The sequence below is a fragment of the Sciurus vulgaris genome, assembly GCF_902686455.1.
Source record: "Sciurus vulgaris genome assembly, chromosome: 1".
Classification (NCBI taxonomy): domain Eukaryota; kingdom Metazoa; phylum Chordata; class Mammalia; order Rodentia; family Sciuridae; genus Sciurus; species Sciurus vulgaris.
The window spans coordinates 175788909-175811349 of NC_136461.1; the positions used below are offsets into that span (position 1 = coordinate 175788909).

The 22441-nt window shown below is 40.1% G+C and overlaps 1 protein-coding gene across 3 annotated transcripts in view; it reads right to left on the minus strand.

Annotated features, from left to right (window-relative positions):
* The window catches only part of NCALD (neurocalcin delta), a 364457-nt gene that overhangs the window by 23750 nt on the left and 318266 nt on the right, over positions 1-22441 (minus strand). For all 3 annotated transcript variants that reach the window (XM_079108706.1, XM_079108707.1, XM_079108705.1), the window contains one exon: positions 2722-3119. In XM_079108706.1, the coding sequence (XP_078964832.1) occupies positions 2722-3099 (378 nt within the window). In that variant the 5' untranslated portion in view covers positions 3100-3119. The remainder of the gene's footprint in view (positions 1-2721; positions 3120-22441) is intronic.

The following is a 22441-nucleotide window of genomic DNA, read 5'->3' on the forward strand; positions in this document are numbered from 1 at the left end:
TATAATTGTGCTGGTCGGGTCATTTAGTCACAGCAGCAAAATAGCTGACTAAACCACGTTTTTTTCTCTATAGAGGAGTAGCACTCCCAGATTGAGAGAGATACGGAATAAGGCCAGTTATAATTAAAATAAATGTTATAGTTCAGATCTAAAGTATTCCCCTAAGGTCCATGGGTCCACGTGTTAAAGACTTGATTTCCAGCCTGTAGCACTACTGGGAGGTGGTGGGAACTTTAAGATGTGAGGCCTAATAGGCCTTCTAGTCATTGTGGGCATGTCTTTTAAGGGAATTGTGGGACTTCAGTCTCTTCCTCAGTCTCTCTTGTGCTTCCTAGCCATGAGGTGTGCAGTTTTGCTTTGTTATATACACCCACCATGATGTGCTGCCTTGCCACAGGACCCAAAGTAATGGGGCCAACCAATCATGGACTGAAACCTCCAACTATAAGCAAAAATAAACCTTTTCTCTCTGTAAGTTGATTATCTCAGGTATTTGTTATAGTAATAGAAAGCTGACTAATATAATGAATCATCTTTGAAACTTTAATTTTGCTTAATTAGCAAAGGTTAAGAAAAATCAGAAAAGTAAAATGATATGGAAACACCCTTCACATACTTGGGGGTACATTTGAAAAAGCAAATCAGAAGGGCATATCAAGAAACTTAGAAATGATCATCCTACTTGATCTAGTATTGTACTTCTAGGAATCCATTCTTAGGGAATAATCCTAAAATATAAAAAAAAAAAAAACTTTAAACAGAAGGATTATTGATTTGTTATTTTATTTTTAAAAGTTATAATATGTCTAACACTGAAAGTTGGAAATAACCTAAATATCCAGCAATAGGGTAAAATAAGGTAAATTATGATATATGTAGGATTATTATACAACCATTGAATTGTCTTTATTAAAATTTTTATACATGAGAAATACTTGTGTTACTATGTTAAGTAAAAATGGCAAGATAGGAAACTTCTATAAATTATTAAATCAGTGGATATTTTTAAATGCATGGAAAGATATATTTAAAATATCATCAGCACTGATTCTCTTTGTTGGTAGGGTGGGATTACAGATAACTTTCCCTTTATCTTTTATCTTTTTCTATACTGCTTCTATTTTTATAGATGTTATACTTTTTATACACTGATCCTCAGGAGAGGGGAGGTAGCCTTTATTTTTGCTTACGATTCATATCTCTGAGGGATTAATTTAACCCAATTTTTGCAGATGCTACGGGTGTGAGAAAAAAGTTTTCCCAGTGGCCCAACCACGTAGGTAGTTGTCAGATCTTGAAGAGTTCCCGGATGTGTGTGCCTGGGGAGTGGGTGTCATTCAGATCCCTGCTCCTGCATCCCTCCAGTGGGTCCTTCAAAGGCCCATGCGGGTTCAGTCCCATTGTCCTCAAGCCTCGGTGTCAAGGCTCCATCCCGGGTCAGTGTTTTAGGTCTCTGTCCCCAATTTCCACACCCAGGTTCCTGGAGGTTCTTTTTGGCAAGGCCCCACTTCCACCCTCTTCCTCCCGGTCATTGAGTTCCTTCGTCTCCTTGTGGTGTATCCCATCCAGCCTTCTCCTGGGGGCTGCAGCTCTACCTCAGCTGGACATGCACCCAGATGCCCAAGGATGAGTGTGGCCTCTGCACTGAGCCCCCTGGAAGCCAAATGCCCACTCTCTTGGACCTGGTGTCTGCCTTCAGTTACTTCCCGATATTTCCCATTCACTGCCAAGGTCCTGAGCTACCCCAGCCGTCACTGTGTGCCCACCCACCTAGTCCTTCTTATGGCCTGCGGCTGAGGCCCTTCTACCCTTTCCTGAGTCCTGTGTCTGTCTCTTTAAGTTGGTCTCTGGGTCCCACTTTTGGACAAGCTGTCCTTGCCTTGACCATAGCGCCTTACCCTGCTTCCCCACCTCCCCAAAGTGTGCTTGGGTCCCCTAAGGAAAATGTTGCCAACACTAGGATCCCTTCTGCTGTTTCGTTCCTGGAGTTTTCTCTGGGTGAGTAACCTGGAGAAAGCAAAGGGAGTATCTCTTGTTAAAGTGACAAAGACCCTGACACTACGGTGTTATCTTTGATGGAATGAATCTGAAGTCTAGATTTTTCTCTTATTCGAGAGTCTAGTCAATTTTTAAATTAATGATGATGATAATGAGCTTATTTGTATGGCTGGCACTGGGCTAGGCATTTAACACCGTGTCACATCTAATCTTAAACTAACCTCGCATCGTGGGTGGGTACCACGGTAGTTCACAGATGAGGACACTGCTTATGTGAACTAACTCAGTCAAAGTCACAGCGGTAGTAAAAAAAAGATGCAGGATATGAGCCCAGGTCAGAGTTGAATCATTACACCCCTCCAGAGGATGTGGACCTCAACTCCAGGGCTCCAGGTCCAGGGAGGTCACTGCAATGGGTACATATGACCAACTCAAGAGCACATGTCCATCTTCAGTGTAGGGATTACCCTAAAGCAACGGATGACATGATAGGTAGGAATGTGGGCCCCGAGTTGCCAGAGTTCCTAAGTTTTCAAGAAATGCCACCCCATGTGGATTTTTATGTGCAATCTCCCTGTACTATAATGCAAGTTCAAACTTTTTATAAATGTTGAATGAACTAAATACAATGCCCTGGTGATCCACCAGTTTGCAACCTCTGCTCTGTGCACTTTTCTAATTCTTACTCGTGACACACACTCTTCTCTTGAAAGGGTCACATACCTGCACAATCTCCAGCATCTCTGCCTTGCTGATGTAGCCGTTTCCATCCAGGTCGTACATGCTGAAGGCCCATTTCAGCTTCTGCTCCAGCTTCCCCCTCGACGTTACACTCAGAGCTATGATGAATTCTCTAAAGTCTATTGTCCCATCTCCATTTGCATCAAAGGTACGGAAAACATGCTCTGCAAATTTGGAAGCATCCCCATAAGGGAAAAAGTTCCCGTATATTTTCTTAAATTCTTCCATTGACAAATGTCCGCTGGGGCAGTCTCTCAAGAAGCCTTTGTACCATTCCTGGATCTCATGCTCTGTGAAGTCTGTGCTCTCCAGCAAGTCCTGCATGACCTCGGGGCGAAGCTTGCTGTTCTGTTTCCCCATGCTGGTGGCAAGAACTCAAGCTGCAGAGAGAAAAGAAAACACACATAATTTCCAGAACTGTTCTTCAGGGGCATAGCAGATCATTTGTGATTGTTCCTTGGAAAAAAGAAACAAACTCTACACAAGTCCAATAACGTTGTCTAGGTTTTGCAGTCAGCCGCCCAGAATAATGGAAAGACAGTTTAGCTGAAGATGCAGGGCAGAAATATCACTGACCAGAAAACTGACATTTCTTTTATACAAAGCTAACCTGAGAGCCAAAGATGACAGACAATGATGATGATTGATAGATAGATAGATAGACAGATAAATAGATAGATAGAGACACAGAGAATTAATTGGTTTCTTAGTTTCAGATTATCAAGTTCCAAGAAGTTGAGCCTGGTTTTATAAAGACTGATTCTAATACCTTATCCAAGTACTAGCAGGGAGAAGTAAAAGAGAGGAAGAGGAGGAAGAGACTAAAGGAGAAGTTAACACCTTTTTATTGCTAGAGTATTTCCAAGGAAAGTGTGGCTTGAGTACCTCCAAGACATTAAAACATAGACACAAGCAAAGTAAATGGAACACCCCTAATACAAGGAAAGGCTACCAAGACAGTTCAGGTATTCAAGTACGGAGTAAATCACTAACCATGTTGGGTTTAGATGGTAAAGATGATGCTTCATAAAGTTGCATATGTCCTACAATTGTGGCTTATGAAATAGGGTCAAGGTTCCTTTTTAAAATACAAATGACTTTGTATTTTTTTATCACAACAGTAGCACATAGCCATAGTAAAATAATAAGACACTTATCCATAGTAAAATACTAAGTGCCGTATAAAGAAAAAACTTAGCATCATTTCAAGTCCTAACCCTTAGAGAGAACACTATCAGCATATTGGTGTGTGTCCTTTCAGAGTTTTGGGGTGTGTCCTTATTTAAATGTGCTATTAATATACAGACAGTCCTGAAATTAACTATTTTTTGACTTTATAATGGTGTGAAAGCAAAAACCATTTAGTATAGTAGAGACTGTACTTTGAATTTTAATTTCCTTCTTGCCCGACCTAGCAATAGTTGGCTCCATACTATTTCTGGTTTCCAGGAAGTGACCGTGAGTAACAGCTCTGTCAACCATACAGTCACTGGCGGGGGTGGGGGGTGTTAAATGCTCACTGCATTCAACACAGTTTTGACTCACAATATTTTCAGCTTACACTGGTTTACTAAGACATAATAACATTATAAGTTGAGGATCATCTGTATGTTTGAATATGTTTTTATTTTTTTAATTTTTAAAAATTTTTACAGACTGCATTTTGATTCATTGTACACACATAGGGTACATCATTTCGATTCTATGGTTGTTCATGATGTAGATTCATACCATTTGTGCAATCATACATGTACATAGGGTAATCATGTCTGTCTCATTCTACCATTTTTCATACCCCCCCTCATTTCCTTCTATATAATCTAAAGTTCCTCCATTCTTCTCTCACTCCCCACCACCCCACCCCCATTATATATCATCCTCCACTTATCAGGGAAAACATTTCACCTTTGTTTTTTTAAATTAAAACAACTCTAAGATTTCATCTTACTCCACTTAGAATGGCTATTATCAAGAACACAATAATAGATGTTGGCGTGGATGTGGGGGAAAAGGCACACTTTTACATTGTTGGTGGAGTTGCAAATTAGTGCAGCCCCTCTGGAAAGCAGTGTGGAGATTCCTCAGAAAACTTGGAATGGACCCACCTTTTGACCCAGCTATCCCGCTCCTTGGTTTATACCCAAAGGACTTAAAATTAGCATACTACAGTAATGCAGCCACATCAGTGTTTATGTTTTTATTTTTAAAAAATAAAAATGTACACCCTTTTCCTATTTTTTAACTTATTATGGTGTAGGGAATGAAGGCAACTTTTCCTAGAGAGGGGAAACATCTGTAAATACCATCTTCCTTTCACATCATCATTTGTAATTCCCTGGCATGCTTCTGGCGCTGTGTATGCAAAGAGTAAGACATGGCTCTCTCCCTAACAGCACCCAGCTGTGTCTACGGGGCTGGTGGTGGCAGTGAGGGGACAATATGACAGACAGGCCACATGTGGAACCAGAGGAGCAGACAGTGAGTGTGGTGGGGGGCGGGGGGGAGCACCTGGGAAGGATGCCCAAGGCCAACTGCAGTGTGCTACAGGGACGCTTTCTTGGCAGAGGTGATGTCTGACTTGGTGCCCAGTCCTGGGGTCTTAGGATTGAGGCATGTTCAAGACAAGACCCTTCTCATAAAAGGCCTCTGCATTTGTACTTGGCACTTTTTTTCTATTGGAAAATCCTGAAAGTAGGTTTGGAAAATTACAAAATATCTAAAAGAAAGCATAGCGCCATTTTCACCCTGACAGCCGATTTTCCACGCCACGGTGTTTATCTGTTTATATCAGCCCTGAGGGCAGAGTCTCCTTGGAGGTTGCTTTGTCTCTCCAAGGCCCCCTACACAGAGCCTCTGGTGAACTAATGAAGGAAGCAATGACTGAAAAACATGGTTAGTAGGCAGAAAAATAATTAAAAGTGGAAATATGGAATAGTCTTTCTGGAAGAGGAGGCTTTTGCCAAAAGGAGGGAGGGTCTGGCTTTCAGAATGCTATTTGTCACACTAAAAGCTATCTGTAGTTAAGACTTGGTCTTGGGATCTCTGATACTGAACTGTCTGTCTGGGCACCTCCCTATAAGGAAATTCCTACCTGACAGTTTGTGCACCTCAACAATTCCGGCTTCCTTTGTATTATCTACAGACCAGGAAACAAGGAGGAACCCTTATGAACTGCCAGGTTCATTGATTGGTTCTTATTTTTATTTGAAATTAACACATAATAGTTGTTCATCTTCATGGGATACAATGTGCTGTTTAGATACATGTATATATTATGTGATGATCAAATCAGGGTAATCAGCATATGCATCACCTCAAACAATTATCATTTCTTTGTGGTGAGATCATTCAAATTCCTCTTTCAACTCTTTTAAAATATACCACGCACCTTACTATCTATTGTCACCTTACTGTGCAATAGGACGCCAGACCTTCTTCCTGCTAACTGTAACTTTCATGTCTCACTCATACATAGAATCTAAAAAAGTCGATTTTGTTTTCTAAGTTCTACACTGGAGGTGAAACTTGGATAAGGTTTTGCTCATATGCAGGCATCCTCCCAAGGGTAGGGAGAGTGGACAACATTTCCTAGTAGCATGATGCACAGCTGCAGGAAGGTATTTGTTTTGGAGATCCCTCTGTATGTGGAATCAAGCAAACCTACTTTTTACACAAGAGCAAAATAAACTATAACTACAAAATGAGCACAAATAGAATTTAATTGAACATTTCATAACTTCCACTTCCCTCTTGTGTTGTTTTCATTCTAGATGTTAAAAAACAAACAAACACCAAAGTTAGGCTGATTTGTAGTAAAAATTTAAAACTGACATTTAGTTGCTAAGTTGGCAATTTGCCTGAGGTCAGAATTCAGAAACATGAGGTAATACATAATACATGGGTTTACAGAGCTCCAAAATATTTAATGGAATTTACAAGTCATTTCAAGTTTTCCTTTTGGGGAGATCATTAGAATATAGCTCTTTGGTGCAATGCTCAATCAAATCACCATTATTATATGTGCAAATCACTGTAGCCCAGTTTTGGAGGGAAAAATTGCCATGTTGATATTTAAATCTATTCCTTTAAAGAATAATTTGTTTCCCTGAATATACAAAGCACTATTTCTTCAAAACTGAATTTAAGTTCCCTTCCAAACATTCAAAAAAGTGCTTCTCATTTATTAGCTGTTTTGCACTAGAAGCAAATTGCCTCAGCATTTTGGCTAAGTCTCCCACCGAGAATGATCTGTGTGCAGCTATTTTTCAGTAAACAGTAATTAAACCACATTTACAAAATCATTAGCACAGAAAGGCCATAACACAAACAAGGCAGAAGAGCAGAGAATAAGTTATTTGGGAAGCGGGTGTTTGCAATTTAGTCCAGAATCTGTTTCAGTAGATGACTACGAATACTTCACTCAGTACGGTGACTGAACTTGAGAGAGCCATCTGGACTTGGTCAGACCGCACAGCAAAAATCTCCAGGGACGCATGGTAGAGTTTCATTTGGTGGGTGGGGAGGAAGAGAGGAGCGCCTACAATACCTTCTTCTTTTGGAAGGCAGGAATTTCTGCCTGTGTGAGTTGAAGCTCGGCAGGGGTGGCACAGAGAATACCACGGGGAAAATGCGACATTAATTAGCAATCAAGAAAAAAATATAGTATGGAGACAAAAGCTGCCCCTCAGGTCAAATCCTTTTACTCCATTCAGTCACTAAAATACTTTGTGCAGGAAGAACGTACTGGAGAAAAGCTCAGGATGTGGAATTAAAAGCTTGGGTTCAGAGCCTGCTCTGTTGCTTATTAGCTGTTGGGCAAGTCACTTAATTTCTTGGCGTACCTCAGTTTTTTCACCTATGAAATGAATTCAACCTTCTGAATTCATACTTTATTGATTTAAGGTGAAAATTCAATGAGATAACCATATATGGAAAGCTCCAGTACCGACGACTCTATGGTAAATGGAAATAAAATCTTATCCCTGATGACTGCCTGTGTTTGGATATGGTTCGTTCCCCAAAGAGTCATGGGCTGGAAGGCAGTGTTGAGGTGGTGATGTGAAGAGGTGTTTTAAAAGGTCAAATCCATTCACTGCTCTCCTAGCCACTATCTTAGTCCAAACCACCACCAGCTTCCTCCTGGTCTTCTACGACACTGCAGCCTCACTTTTCACTCTTGTCCTCCTTCTCCCCACCTCTGACCCCAATCTGTTGTCCACTCAGTTCTCCAGAGTGACCTTTTAAAACACAAGTCAGACTCTGTCACTCCCCTACTTAAAGCTCTGAAGGGCTTCCCGACACACTTAGAATAAACTTCGGACTCCCACTGATGGCCACAAGGCTATGTGTGAGCCCTGGCCATCTTTAACTTCTCCCTCAGAACCCTTCGTTCCAGGCACCCTGGCCTCCTGGATGCTACATCCTTTATCTCTCGAGGGCCTTTGCTTCAGCCCTGCATGTTCTGAAGTGAAGGTACACCTATTCCATTAAACACCAGCATCCTGTTTTTCAGTGATTTACTCTAAGAAGGGAAATGTGAAACTTGCCAACTTATTCTGGGCCACATCCAGTCTTCCAGGGTTCAAAAAATAAATCTGGAGTAAATATTGACCACAGATGAAAAACAAAAATATAGGAGAAAAGAAGACACCCAACCGCCAAAGAACCAAAACCAGGAATCTAAAATGCAAAGTCAACTTTCCATTTAAAAAGAATAATAAAGAAATAGCAAATAATTTCCTTTCCAAAGGAAATGGCAGACAGAGGACAATCTTTTGGAATGAGTACACTCTGCTCCCTTCTTTATTTTTGTACTGTGGAGGGAAAGATTTGCAGCATTGCATTTCTGCAATTCTCCATAAGATTCTAAAAACTTTGTGCCTTAATTCCTTAGAGCCCAGAACAAGATTTTCCAGGGAAAAGTCTGTAACTTGCCCTGGACAGCCTGGTTAACTTCAGAGAAAAAGTCCCAATGCAAGCCGCATGAGGTCTCCTAAAATGGGATTTATAAGGTACCGGCAGCTAAAGTCAAGTTTGGCTGCAACAAGGAGCACAGAGCCCAAAGCAGTCACCGAAAGAGAGCAGGTTAATTAAAATGTTCGCCTCATCTGGGGCGATGCAAACTTGTGCGCTAAAAGTTGCTTTCACTTTTCAGCCAACAGGATGTCTAAATTATGAAAACATAGCTAGAAAAAGTTTCCTAAAATATAAGGAAGGAAATTATAAAAGTTACAGATAAAGTGAGATAAGTGCTCATTCACCATGACTTAAGCATCAGGTGTTTTAGTCACCTGAATTTTACTGGTGGCTAAAAGCCACAGATTCATTTCTAGGTCAGTTGTCTTTGAGTCTCACTAAGCTCATGGCTTCAGAATCTCCCTCCAATGAAATAGTGGGAATTTGAAAGAGGACCATACATACAAACTGACATATTTACATATAACTGGCAAATTAGGAAAATACAGCAGTTCATCAAGGGAAACATTAAAATATTAGAGGAAGAACCAGAGTGGTAGAAAGATCTTACTAACTTTGTCTTTATCCTAACCTAAGAATATTCTTTCCTCTGCCTCTGGTGAGATGAGCTGAGGTAAGGAAATGAGATCCACTGCCCCATCTGGATGGGTAGATGGCCTTGCTGAAATCACATGAAATGTGGTTCAAAGCGGCTATTTGCAGGGAGGCCTTCTTCCCAGTGAGGAAGAAGTCTCCTCTGGGAGGGGTCACACGCCTGCACTTGCCTCCCCTGCAGAGAGATGATGGCTTTGGGGATGAGAAATGAATTGGCACAAACATATCTTCCAAGCAAGAGACTCACTAGAAACAAATTATTCTTCCCTTTGCCTTCTGGGTATGAAATAAAGCCCTGGAAGTCATATGATCTTCTCAGGGCAAGCAGAGCTTGCAGTTTCTGAAATACCTGAACAATTTCTTCTATCAGGATACATTTTAGACTAGAGAAGGCCTGGTCTTGAGCTCTTTTCAAATTCTGGTTTCCACGTCACTGCCAATAAGACATGTATTTCTGATAATCTGAGTAGCATATTATCTAAAAACAACTCTCTCCATACACCAAAACATGGAAATATCATTTGGTTTGACTAATTACCAAAGTGTTACATCATTACAGTAGTCCCCCGTTAGCCACAGGTTCATGTTCTACGCCTCCGGGGGATGCCTAAAACTGCGATAATACTGAACCCCATGTATGCTCTGCTTTTATCATATATATATATATATATATATATATATATATATATATATACACACACACACACACACACATACGTGTATATATATACACCTATGTATATATGATAAAGTTTAATTTATGAATTAGTATAAGACTAACAATAATAATTACAACAAAATAGTACAATTATAATAATATACTGTAATAAAGGTTATTTAAGCTTATGAACTTTTTGCCTCTAGAATTTTCCATGTAATATTTTTGGACACAGTTAATCACAGGCAACTGAAACTGCAGAAAGTTAAACCTCAGATAAGCAGGGACTACTATATTGTTAAAAAGTATTCTTAACAAAGGGGTATGAAAATGAGAAAGCAAACACCTGTATTCTGATCCAACAGCACTCCACAGAAAGTAACCACCATTAACAGTTTTATTTATATGGCCTCTTAGGCATTTAAATGCATATATATATAATATCTGTTTAATCATAAATAGGATCACTCTGTACAGTTCTTAAATCTGTATTAAACATTTCTCCATGTTATAAATAAGGATGTACCTCATCTTTTTAAATTGCTGAGTTTTCATTTATTGAATCAGTACAATGGTTTTGAGCGCTGACACTGTCAGGCATTGAATTAGGTAACAGACACAATGGTTAATAATGTGAGGTTACAGCCCTTAGTATTTCATTATATCCATTATATGTAACTAACCTTCCTTTATGGACATTTAGGTGGATTCCATTTTTCTTTTATTGCCTTGGCATTTCCCTTCATCTTGATTCCCATATTCATTAGATAGAATTTATTGTAAAGAGGTTCTTGATGTCAGTGACCCTTACTTAAAAGTTTTCCAATAAGCCATTTTCCTCTGGAGACTTTATACCTTACTAGGATTAGAACTGAGCTGAAATTGGGATTGAAGTTGGAATTCCATCCCACTCCTATCCTGCCAGAGTCACAGGGACTCAGGAGAGGTTAGCATTTACTCTTCCAGTGTCAAAAGGAACACTCACCCTATTCATTCAGCAGTACACTGTGGTGACCATGTAATTGCCCTCATTTCAGCCTAAAGAGATAATTTACCTAAATAGCACTCTAAATCCTCTCCTGCTGGATCTTCAACTTCTGACTTTGATGGCATCTTTGTTTCCTGCAACTTCAAGTCCAGCTAATGGCCCTCTGTCCCCACCCACTCCTAGACTGCCAGCAATGGGAGTGTATTTACACTGCGAGCTTGAAGTGCACAGGAGAAAGTGGACACAGGTCATGTGAAATGGTCATCCCCAGGCCCACAAAAACTACAAAGCTGTCATTGTGAGAGTGTCTGCAGTCAAGAGCTTTGAAATCCACGTGTCCCTCCAGTATCAGACTGCCTGGCCATCAGACCATTGTGGCAGAGCTGCCTGTTTGAGCCACCTCAGGGACGGATGCTACCAGGGTTGGGCTGCCCCAAGGTGAGGAGGAGGGAGCCCTGGGGCCCCCACATTTCCTCAGGGCTGCCACAGGCTAAGACCTTTTCATGGAATTCCAATTGCCATAAATGTCTACTTAACAAATGGTACTAAATATTCTTATTTTAAACCCAGATATATTACTTACGTTCTGATAAATCCATAACAGAACAGGGAGCCTTCCTGGACTGGAGAGGCAAGGAGATCAGCCACAGCTGTCCAGGCCTCACCACTCAACTAGCTCCAGGAGGACAAGAAGACCCCAAGTTCCCATTTTTAGATATCCTCCCGGGGCCACAGATGCATTTCGTAAATGGATCCAAGCCCCTCCGTAAAGTCTAATAATAGGTCATAATTTTTTTATTTATTCAGTAGACATGTGTTTAACATCTACTGCTTCCTGCCTTAGAAGGAATATTTCTATAAAAAGTAATATCCTACATGGGATAGGGAAATGACAGGAATCTAGGATTATGGATACAATTCAGAGCATTTTCATCAGTTTTTTCTTTAAATTTATTTTCATAGAATTGGTGTGAGTGATATAATACCTTGGTTTTACTCCAGGAATGAGGGGCATAGAGTCATACCAAATTCATGCAGCTTGTGGTGGCAGGGAAGGGGGACCTTCCCCACTTTTACCCTTCCCATGTCTCTGGCTGGGTCATTTTTGGTATTTGAATGGCTGTTCTGTTGGAGGGTACTGATGATCACTCCCTATCCTGGCCAGCATGGCTGAAAATATTAATGTTTGTCCATCAAACACACAAATGAGAATAACTGAATAACAATGAGAAACTATGAGATCAGTCCTTTGAACCTTTGTTTCGTCCTACAGGGCGTGTGGGAAGAGAACTGGTCTTGGTAGCACGAAGACTACACTGAAATCTTTATGATAGCACCATTATGTGAACTTGGACAAGTCCTTTGACATTTCTCAGTCTCATTTCTTCAACAGTAAAATAGGCACAAGACTATGTCTTCCATAGGGCTGTTTGCAGGACTGAGGAGAAGGAGGAAAATCCAGTTTCCTCAACAAATGGGGGAAAGCTCGGCCTCAGGCCTGGCATCCAGCAGGTGTCCAGTAAACATCGACCATCCACCTGAAAGAGGGAAGGGTTTGTGAGAACTGGTTGTTTATAGAGATGAGCCTCCAGAGTAGGGAACATTCTCCCCTTGCTTTGCTTCTATGGAGAATTAAAAGAACAAGAAAATGACACAAGAGAGAAAGAAGGAAAGAGAGCCACTGTTACTTCTAGCCTGACTCCCCTTGGATCATTAGCCACATGTGAAAGACACTGGCGGGTTTGTACCACCAGCCTCTGGCTGAGAGTTCTCCCTATGTGGTGGCCATTGTTTCAATCCAACATGAAGCACACCATCAGAGAAGCAGCTGAGGGAGAGCAAGGCACTCTTTTCCCTCTGGTCTCCCCTCCTGGGATTATGGAGGCCGTGGCCCTGCACTTTGACCCCGTGAGTCCTGTGTGGCAGTCACTGCAACCATGTGACCCTTCACTTGGCTCCCAGATGTCAGTGGTGCCCTAGGGGGAGCAGGGAGTTTCTTGGATCACTGCCTCCAGCTGGTCTCCCTGCCTCCTCCATCCCTGCTCCATCAGATCTTTCCTGAAAACTCTTTCTGTACCTGATATTCTTGTCTCTTTGACCTAATTCGTATGTATTCACCTCTCAGATCTCCACTGAGACATCCTGTCCTTCCAAAGACCTATGACCACCATGACTAGGCTGTGCCTCCTATTACACATTCCAATCACATCTTGTACTTTTCCTTCTTAGCACATCAACTGGTATTAGCACTTACAACTGGTATTAATTATTTGCACAATTTGCTGAAGATTGACATCTCGTCAGATGCTCAACTCAATTACAAGGAAGGATTGTCTTGCTTCCTATTGTATCTCCATCATCTAGTGTCATGCCTGCAGATAATGTGTGTTTAATAAGTATCTGTTGTCATTGGCAAAGGGACAATTTGTTGTCACTGACAAACATTTTCTGCTGTAGCACCCCAAGAGTGGGCTTTTTGCTTTCCTGGAAAAAAGCATATCACTGTCCTTTACTGTCCTTTACTTATAGCTCTGGCTATAAGGAATATATTCTCTGGAGGAAGCAGACAACACAATCAAGGAACTTCTGCTTTAGAAGTCAATACTTTTCAGATAGAACCATATCATATTTCTTCTACTACCATGTGACAAATGAGAAGAAAAAAAAAAAAAAAGAGTGTTTTCTAACCTCATTCTGAATCTCAACACAGAAAGCTGTGTCCTTGCTCTGATGTTCCCTAAGTAGAATCTACATTGATTAGATTATTTGCATTTTGAATTTGTTGTACACATGGGCCCAAAGCAGCTAGGATAAGACTAACTGTGGGTCAGAAGAAGTGAAACAACTGTGAAAAATTAGAAATTATTAAGTGCCCAAAAATATCTGTTAAAGGAAAAGCAAGAGGAATGGGAAGATGAATGTTAGGGTGGAGAAAAGGATGAAATGATGAATTTAAGCAAGGGTAGGAATGATGAGGAAAGAAGAAAATAAAATCGAAGCTATAAACAAAATCAACTAGTCATGTCTGCAGGTTATCAACATAGGTAGCCACCCATTGAACTGGCAAGAGAGAAAAAAAGAATGGGAGGTTATAACCAGCCAGTCCTTTAGCTAAGCTCATCACTTAAATAAGAACATTTATTAAAAGAAGCTTTGTTTCTTCTGCTTTACCAAGTCCCTTATAGAAGTTTGTTTTAGTCAGCTTTTTCAAAAGCCTATAAGAATAATTTTAGAGGAGGAAAAGTTGATTTGGAGTTCACAGTTTCAGAGCTCTCAGTGCATAGAGAGCCAACTCCCTTGCTCTGGGCCTGAGGTGAGGCAGAACAACATGGCAGAAGGGTGTGGGGGAGGAGAGCAGCTAAGGACATGGCAATCAGGAAACAGAGAGCTCTGCTCACCAGGGACAAAATATATACCCCAAAGGCATGTTCCCAGAGACCTACCTCTTCTAGTCACAAACTACTTGCTTATAGTTATCACCCACTTCATCCATACCAGTGGATTAATGCACAGATTAGGTTAAAGTTTTCATAACCCAATCATTTCACCACTGAAAGTTCTTGCATTTTCTCATACATGAGCTTTTGGGGGACACATCCCATCTAAACCATAACAAAGGTAACACCCAACAGCATTCTTGGTAGAAAGATAGGTGCTAGCCAGTGGGTTCTGCAAGGGTGGCAGAAAGATGCTCATGCCACCTAAAGGAAAATGTCCTACTATCATCTCCCTGCCCTCCCAAGGTTCTTAGAGAGTTTCTAAATAAAATACAGAATGCCCAAGTGATCTGAAAAGATGTTTTTTCAGAAGATGACATAAATGGACAAGTATATGAAAAGTGCTCAATAGCTCTAGTCATCAGGGAAATGCAAATAAAAAACTACGATCTTACCCCAGTAGGAATAGCTATTATATAAAAAAAAAAAAAATGCTGGCAAGGCAGTAGAAAGGTAGAGAAAAGGAAACTCTTATACTCTCATATGCAGTTGGTAGGAATATAAATTAGTACAGCCATTATGAGAAACAATATGGAGGTTCCTTAAAAAACTAAAATTAGAACTACCAGATGTTCCAAAAATCTCACCACTAGCTGTATATCCAAAGGAAATGAATCATTATATCAAAAATATGCCTGCACTCCCACATTTATTGTAGCACTATTCACAATAGCCAAGATGTAGATTCAATCAAGGTGTCCAGTTACAGATAAATCGATAAAGAAAATGTGATGTACACTCAACAGTGTATTATTCAGCCACACACACACAAAATGAAATCCTATCATTTGTAGCAACATAATTGAACTAGAGGACATCATGTTAAGTGAAATAATGCAGGCACAGAAAAATAACTACATGTTCCCACTAATTTTTTAAAAGCCAAAATAGTTTCCCAAAGATATGGAGAGTAGAATAGCAGCCACTAGAGACTAGGAAAGGGTAGAGGGGAGGAAGATGGAGAGAGGTTAGATAATAATACTACAATGCAGGAGAAATTATCTGTTTTCTAAAATAATTATTTTAGTTTTTCATAGTAAGGTAACTATAGTCTACAACAATTTATTATATATTTCAAAATAACCAGAAGAGTCTGAAGTTTCCAAACATAGATATGTTAACTGTTGGAGGAATTGAAAGGCTAATTACATCAACTTGATCATTATACACTGAATACATATATTGAATTATACTTTACCCCATAAATATATACAGATATTGTGTGTTAATCAAAAAATAAATTTTGGTTACCAAAAAAATATAAAGTGGACAGTTAAATTTGAATTTCAGATAAACCGGGGATGGTTTACATATTTACAAAAATTACTTTTTGTTTATTTGAAATTCACATTTAACTGAGCACCTTGCATTTTCATTTGCTAACTCGAGCAGCTCACATAATTCAATATAGCATTTCCTCCTTCGGATGTTCTGTGTTTGTGGCTGAAAGAAAACCATTTTGTTATACCTCGGCAGCCTGAGATTCCATTTGTTCCAGGATTTAATTACCTATTCACCATGGCCAGTGGAGGCTAAAGGTCTCTCTGAGGGTAGGAGGCTCCTCCTTCTTTCCAATGCATCACTTGATCTCATTTCCATCTACTCTATTCCAATATCATGCCTCTTGTAATAAGAAGTCAGATCAAGTTTTTGATGTTTGACTGCGACAGCTTTTAAGCCTCATCTACTCCTTTTCTCCTCACGTACCACATCTGGGCTAGTTAGTAAGAAAGGATGCCCTCCTTGGCACCAGTGGAAGATTCAAACCAGAAAACCTCCTGTCCACCCTTTGGAGTCAGCCTGGCTACATCCTCTGACCACCGTAAGAACCTCAAGCCAGCTTTCTTTCCCTCTCTTCTCAAGTCATTTCCAGACCAGCTTGGGAGGATGCCCTGCTGTTTTCAGAAAGCTTCATGTAAGTACCAAATATTTTTATACACTCTTGGTGTGCGTGTGTCCCACCAGTGGTCTTGATATCTGAGCCCAATTTCCTTCGCTAATTCATTCACATCTCAGCAATTACTGCAGAGATAAGAATGAAAGGGAATTTCTATTTTGTGTTCCTAACAACTTACCAGCTACAGTGCTGGAAGTGTGTATAAATTGCACAAAACTCTGCTACATAACCACATCTTGGTTGATGGTGGATCACAGATGATGGTGGACCATGAGATTCTACTAGTGACGTCATAGCTGTCATAGTTTAATTATGCTCTATGATGTTCACACAATGACAAAATTGTCTAATAATGCAATTCCCAGACCACATCCATGCCATGTATATATAAGACATGACAAGAGACCCATGACAAGTTGTCCTCACAAAAGTTTGTAGAAGAATTCTTATTGTTCCCATTTATAACAGATGAGGAAACTTGAGGCTCTGAGAGACCTGGATGAATACACAGTTCCATATGTACCATAAGCCTGTGCATTCTGTTCAAGTTGCATAGCACCCCAACAGAAACCTTGGTTCTATGTTTCTGCACTGGGGGTGTCTCATAGCTCCAGATTGGCCCTTGCATTGCCATAGGAATGACTTAGTCATTTAAGTGCAAGAAATAGCTCTATGAGCTCCATTGCTATGATCACAATCCTTCCCACCTTCTTCTCTGTTTATTTCTGCAAAGAGCAGGATTGAATGGCAGGGGTAGAAATGACCTGATGGCGTTTCTGCTTCACCCTGGGGGGCTCAGAGTGATATCTTAAAGGAACAGAGTTAAATTTGGATATGTCTAAGAAAGGGCAAATCACTTCCCAAGTCCAGTAAATCAAACACCCAGTAGAGAGTGGAAATGTTGGTAGGGTTCAAAGTTGAGGGAGGAAAGAAGATCCCAATGAGAGGAGAACCTCTGGGGTTTTCAAGGACTATCAACCATCAAAACAGTTTTGGTTAAATCAGAGCAAGCTCAGAGAAGCCCCACTGCAAATATCCAGCTAGCTCTGGAAAGGTCCTTGTGCTGTTTAAGAAGGACTGAAACCCACCCCTAGCATGCTGTTGGGCAAGAATGGCATCTTCAGAACAAACTGGATACCACAGGATATCAACTGATGGACCAAATCATTTTCCTTCCCTAGGGAAAGAAAATTACCAAGGGAAAGAAAATGATTCTCAATTATTCTATTGCTTAAAAAAACAACAATAGCTTTTCATAAGAACATCAGAGAGGCAAGAAAGAGGAATAAACAATAAACTCTTAAAGCAAAACCTCCACTTGTCATTAGATTGAACAATGCAGTCGGGGGAGATCCTTGTCTCTCAAATTCATTTCCTGTCACTGCCACTGTTTCTTAACCCAAGCCTCTAGCATCTCCCACCTGAACCCAGGAATTTCAACTGTTCAGTTTTGTTTTGTTTTGTTTTTCCCTCAAAACTCTTCTGTGGTTCCTTCTGTGTTCCTGATTACGGATCAGCCTTGCACTTAAAAGCCTTCTGAGATCACACTCACCTGAGGAATCACCAAATTCCTCTATAATAACTTGACAAGCATATACATGCTTTCATTCATCCCCAGTCCTCTGAATGGTCAAGTGAAGTTCATGAGAAAATAAACTCAAAATTCTTTGTCAATGTCAAAGTGTTTCCCATGTTCAATATCATAAGTAGGAAGCCTTCCTTCTCTGCCTGTTGAAGGTATGTTGGTATTCGGGGAGGTGACTGCTTCCTCCTTTCTGCTGTTCTTGTACTTCCAGTGAGCACTAAATGGACCTTAAAGGAGTTCTGTTGGTACTTTTCTCTTTATTTAAAAAACGATGGCAGCAAGATCCAAGATGGCGGACTAGAGGGAGGCTACGTTCCTTGTCGCTCTGTAACTGCGGTTTCAAGCAGAGGATATCTGTTTCTTGGTGAGGCAGTTTTTGCTGCTTATCGATCCCCTGCTGTTTACCCCATTTGTCTGCTGTGAACACCTACAGTCTGCCAGCATATCGACGCCTTTTTTGAGTGCAGATTGCTCACTGTCAGGCATCTATCATCCGCCATTTGCCTGCCTCTCGCCTGTCCATCCCCTGCTTTACACCTATCCATCACCCAATGCACAAGGTTCACCTCCCAATTGTCCGACAACAGACAGCGATCTGATCACCGACTGCCAGTAGAGCACTAGCTGCCTGCTGTTGCCTGGAAGTTCACTGTCACAGTACCTGCAGGTCTGATTACATGTGGCTGCTGCCATTTTGAGACAACAGCCAGGCCCTGTAGGACCCCTGGCCAGACTGACTGAGCCCCGTCTCTAGGATCCCTCAGCCCGACCAATCACTCCCTGCCTCTGGGACCCTCACATCGACTGACTGCTCCCTGCCGCCAGGACCCCCAGACCAACTGACTGCGCCCTATCACCAGGACCCCAGACTGACTGCACCCAGCCTCCAGGATCCCAAACCACACCAAACACACCCAACCTCCAGGACCCCTGCCTGACCAACCACAACCTGCCTCCATGACTTCCAGCTGACCACGTCCACAACCTGAGCTGCAGCTCCCCATTTTCCAATACATTTAGAAGCCAGAGTGGCCATCTTGGATGATCCTGGAAGCCGTAGCTCCGATCTTTAGGTGGGGCAAATCCCATCCTGAGATGCCTGCTGGAGGCTTGAAGCTCATTGTCAGGTACCTCTCATGCATCAGACTACTGAAGACTGGGAGGTTTCATTACTATATGAATGTTATACTGTAGATTTTCTTTTTTCTCCTTATTGAAAAAATTTAAGTTTTTATTTCTTTACTTTTCTTGCTCTCTTTTCCTTTTGTTTACCTGTTCCCTCAGAGTCTCTTTCTCCCCTTTTTGCATGCTAACATCCAATTTCTTTTGATTACACTCTTACCCTTTCTATTATCTAGAACTTCTGTATATTCTTTTCTTATCCCATTAACAGCCACATTCTACATCCCTCTGCATCCTCTTTGTGCTCCATTAGAAATTGCAGACCTTATTGCAAATCTGTTTGTTTTACTGAAGATAATATTTTAACTCATTCTATTTATTATGACAATTTTGTTATTGTCCTCATAGGAGCTACTTGGTCTAGGATTGCATAGTGTCTGAATTGGGCACTGCTAATATTGATCTCCCCTTAAAGAAAGGGTTTTGGAAACCTATAGGGCCACTATAAGCCTATAGGGGGAAATCTGCAATACCCCAGATCTGCACTGCTAGAGGGAAAGATACATGAACAACATGAAAAAACAAGGGAAGAAAATGATCCAAACAAACCTAGATTCTATATTAATAGAATCCAATGACAGTATGTTAGAAGAAATGTCAGAAAAGGACATCAGATTATACATGATTAAGATGATTTGTGAAGCAAAGGATGAGATAAGAGAGCAAATGCAGGCAATGAATGATAATACCAGTAAGCTGAAAGAGCACCTGCAGGAAGCAAAAGATCATTTCAACAAAAAGATAGAGATTCTCAAAAAAAAAAACAAACAGAAATCCTTGAAATGAAGGAAACAATAAATCAAATAAAAAACTCAATGTAAAACATCACCAAAAGACTAGACCACTTGGAAGACACCCTCAGACAATGAAGACAAAATATTTAATCTTGAAAATAAAGTTGCCCAAACAGAGAAGATGGTAATAAATCATGAACAGAATCTCCAAGAACTATGGGACATCATGAAAAGACCCAATTTAAGAATTATTGGGATTGAGGAAGGCACAGAGATAGAAACTAAAGGAATAAACAACCTATTCAATGAAAAAATATCAGAAAATTTCCCAAACCTGAAGAATGAAATGGAAAATCAAATACAAGAGGCTTACAGAACACCAAATGCACAAAATCACAACAGGTCCACACCAAGGCACATTATAATGAAAATGCCTAACATTCAAAATAAAGATAGGATTTTGAAGGCTGCAAGAGAAAAGCATCAGATTACATATAGGGGGAGACCAATATGGATAGCAGCCGACTTCTCAACCCAGACTCTAAAAGCTAGAAGGGCCTGGAACAACATATTTCAATCTCTGAAAGAACATGGTTGCCAACCAAGAATCTTATACCCAGCAAAATTAACCTTCAGATTTGAAGATGAAATAAAATCCTTCCATGATAAATAAAAGTTAAAAGAATTTACAAATAGAAGGCCTGCGCTACAGAATGTTCTCAACAAAATATTCCATGAGGAGGAAATGAAACACAACAATGTAGGTCAGCAAAGGGAGGAACTACCTTAGAGAAAAACCACTCAAAGGAAAAACCAAGCCAACTTAAAAACCAAAAATAAGCCAAATGACTGGGAATAAAAATCATATCTCAATAATAACCCTGAATGTTAATGGCCTAAACTCATCAATCAAAAGACATAGACTGGCAGAATGGATTAAAAAGAAAGACCCAACAATATGCTGCCTGCAAGAGACTCATCTCATAGAAAAAGACATTCACAGACTAAAGGTGAAAGGATGGGAAAAAACCTACCACACACATGGACTCACTAAAAAAGCGGGGGTTTCCATACTTATATCAGATAAAGTGGACTTCAAGCCAAAGTTAGTCAGAAGGGATAAAGAAGGACATTTCATACTGCTTTAGGGAACCATAAATCAGGAAGACATAACGATAGTAAGTATTTATGCCCCAAACAATGGTGCATCCCTGTACATCAAACAAATCCTTCTCAATTTCAGGAATCACATAGACTACAACACAATAATTCTCGGTGACTTTAACACACTGCTGTCACCACTAGATAGATCTTCCAAACAAAAACCAACCAAAGAAACCATAGAACTCAATAACACAATCAATAACCTAGACTTAATAGGCATATATAGAATATTCCATCCATCAATGAGAGGATTCACTTTCTTCTCAGAAGCACATGGAACCTTCTCGAAAATAGACCATATGTTATGCCACAAAGCAGCCCTTAGGAAATGCAAAAAAATAGAGATACTGCCTTGTGTTCTATCAGATCATAATGAACTGAGTAGAAATCAATGACAAAATAAAAAACAGAAATTACTCCAACACCTGGAAACTAAATAATATGCTATTGAATGAAACATGGATAACAAAAAGCATCAGGGAAGAGATAAAAAAATTCTTAGTGGTCAATGAGAACAACGATACAATATATCAAAATCTCTGGGACACTATGAAAGTAGTACTAAGAGGAAAATTCATTGCATGGAGCACATTCCAGGAAAGCATGAAAAGTCAACAACTAAATGACCTAACATTACAGCTCAAAGCCCTAGAAAAAGAAGAACAGAATAACAGCAAAAGTAGTAGAAGACAGGAAATAATTAAAATCAGAGCTGAAATCAATGAAATTGAAACAAAAGAAACAATTCAAAAAATTGACAAAACAAAAAGTTGGTTCTTTGAGAAAGTAAACAAAATAGACAAACCCTTAGCCACACTAACAAAGAGGAGAGAGAAGACTCAAATTACTAAAATTCGTGATAAAAAAGGAAATATCAGACAGACACCACTGAGATACAGAACATGATGAGAAGCTACTTTGAAAATCTGTATTGCAACAAAATAGAAACTACCAAAGACATTGACAAATTTCTAGAGATATATGCTCCTCCCAAACTGAACCAGGATATACATAATTTAAACAGATCAATATCAAGCAATGAAATAGAAGAAGCCATTAAAAATGTACCATCCAAGAAAATCCCAGGACCAGACAGATTCTCAGCTGAGTTCTACAAGACCTTCAAAGAAGAACTCATTCCAATACTTCTCAAAGTATTCCAGGAAATAGAAAAGGAGGGTACCCTACAAAACTCATTCTATGAAGCTAATATCACCCTCATACCCAAACCAGGAAAAGACATATCAAGGAAAGAAAATTTTAGACCAATATCTCTGATGAATATAGATGCAAAGATCCTTAACAAAATATTGGCAAACCGTATCCAAAAACATATTAAGAAAATCTTGCACCACGATCAAGTGGGGTTCATCCCTGGAATGCAAGGATGGTTTAACATCCGTAAATCAATAAACGTAATCCATCAT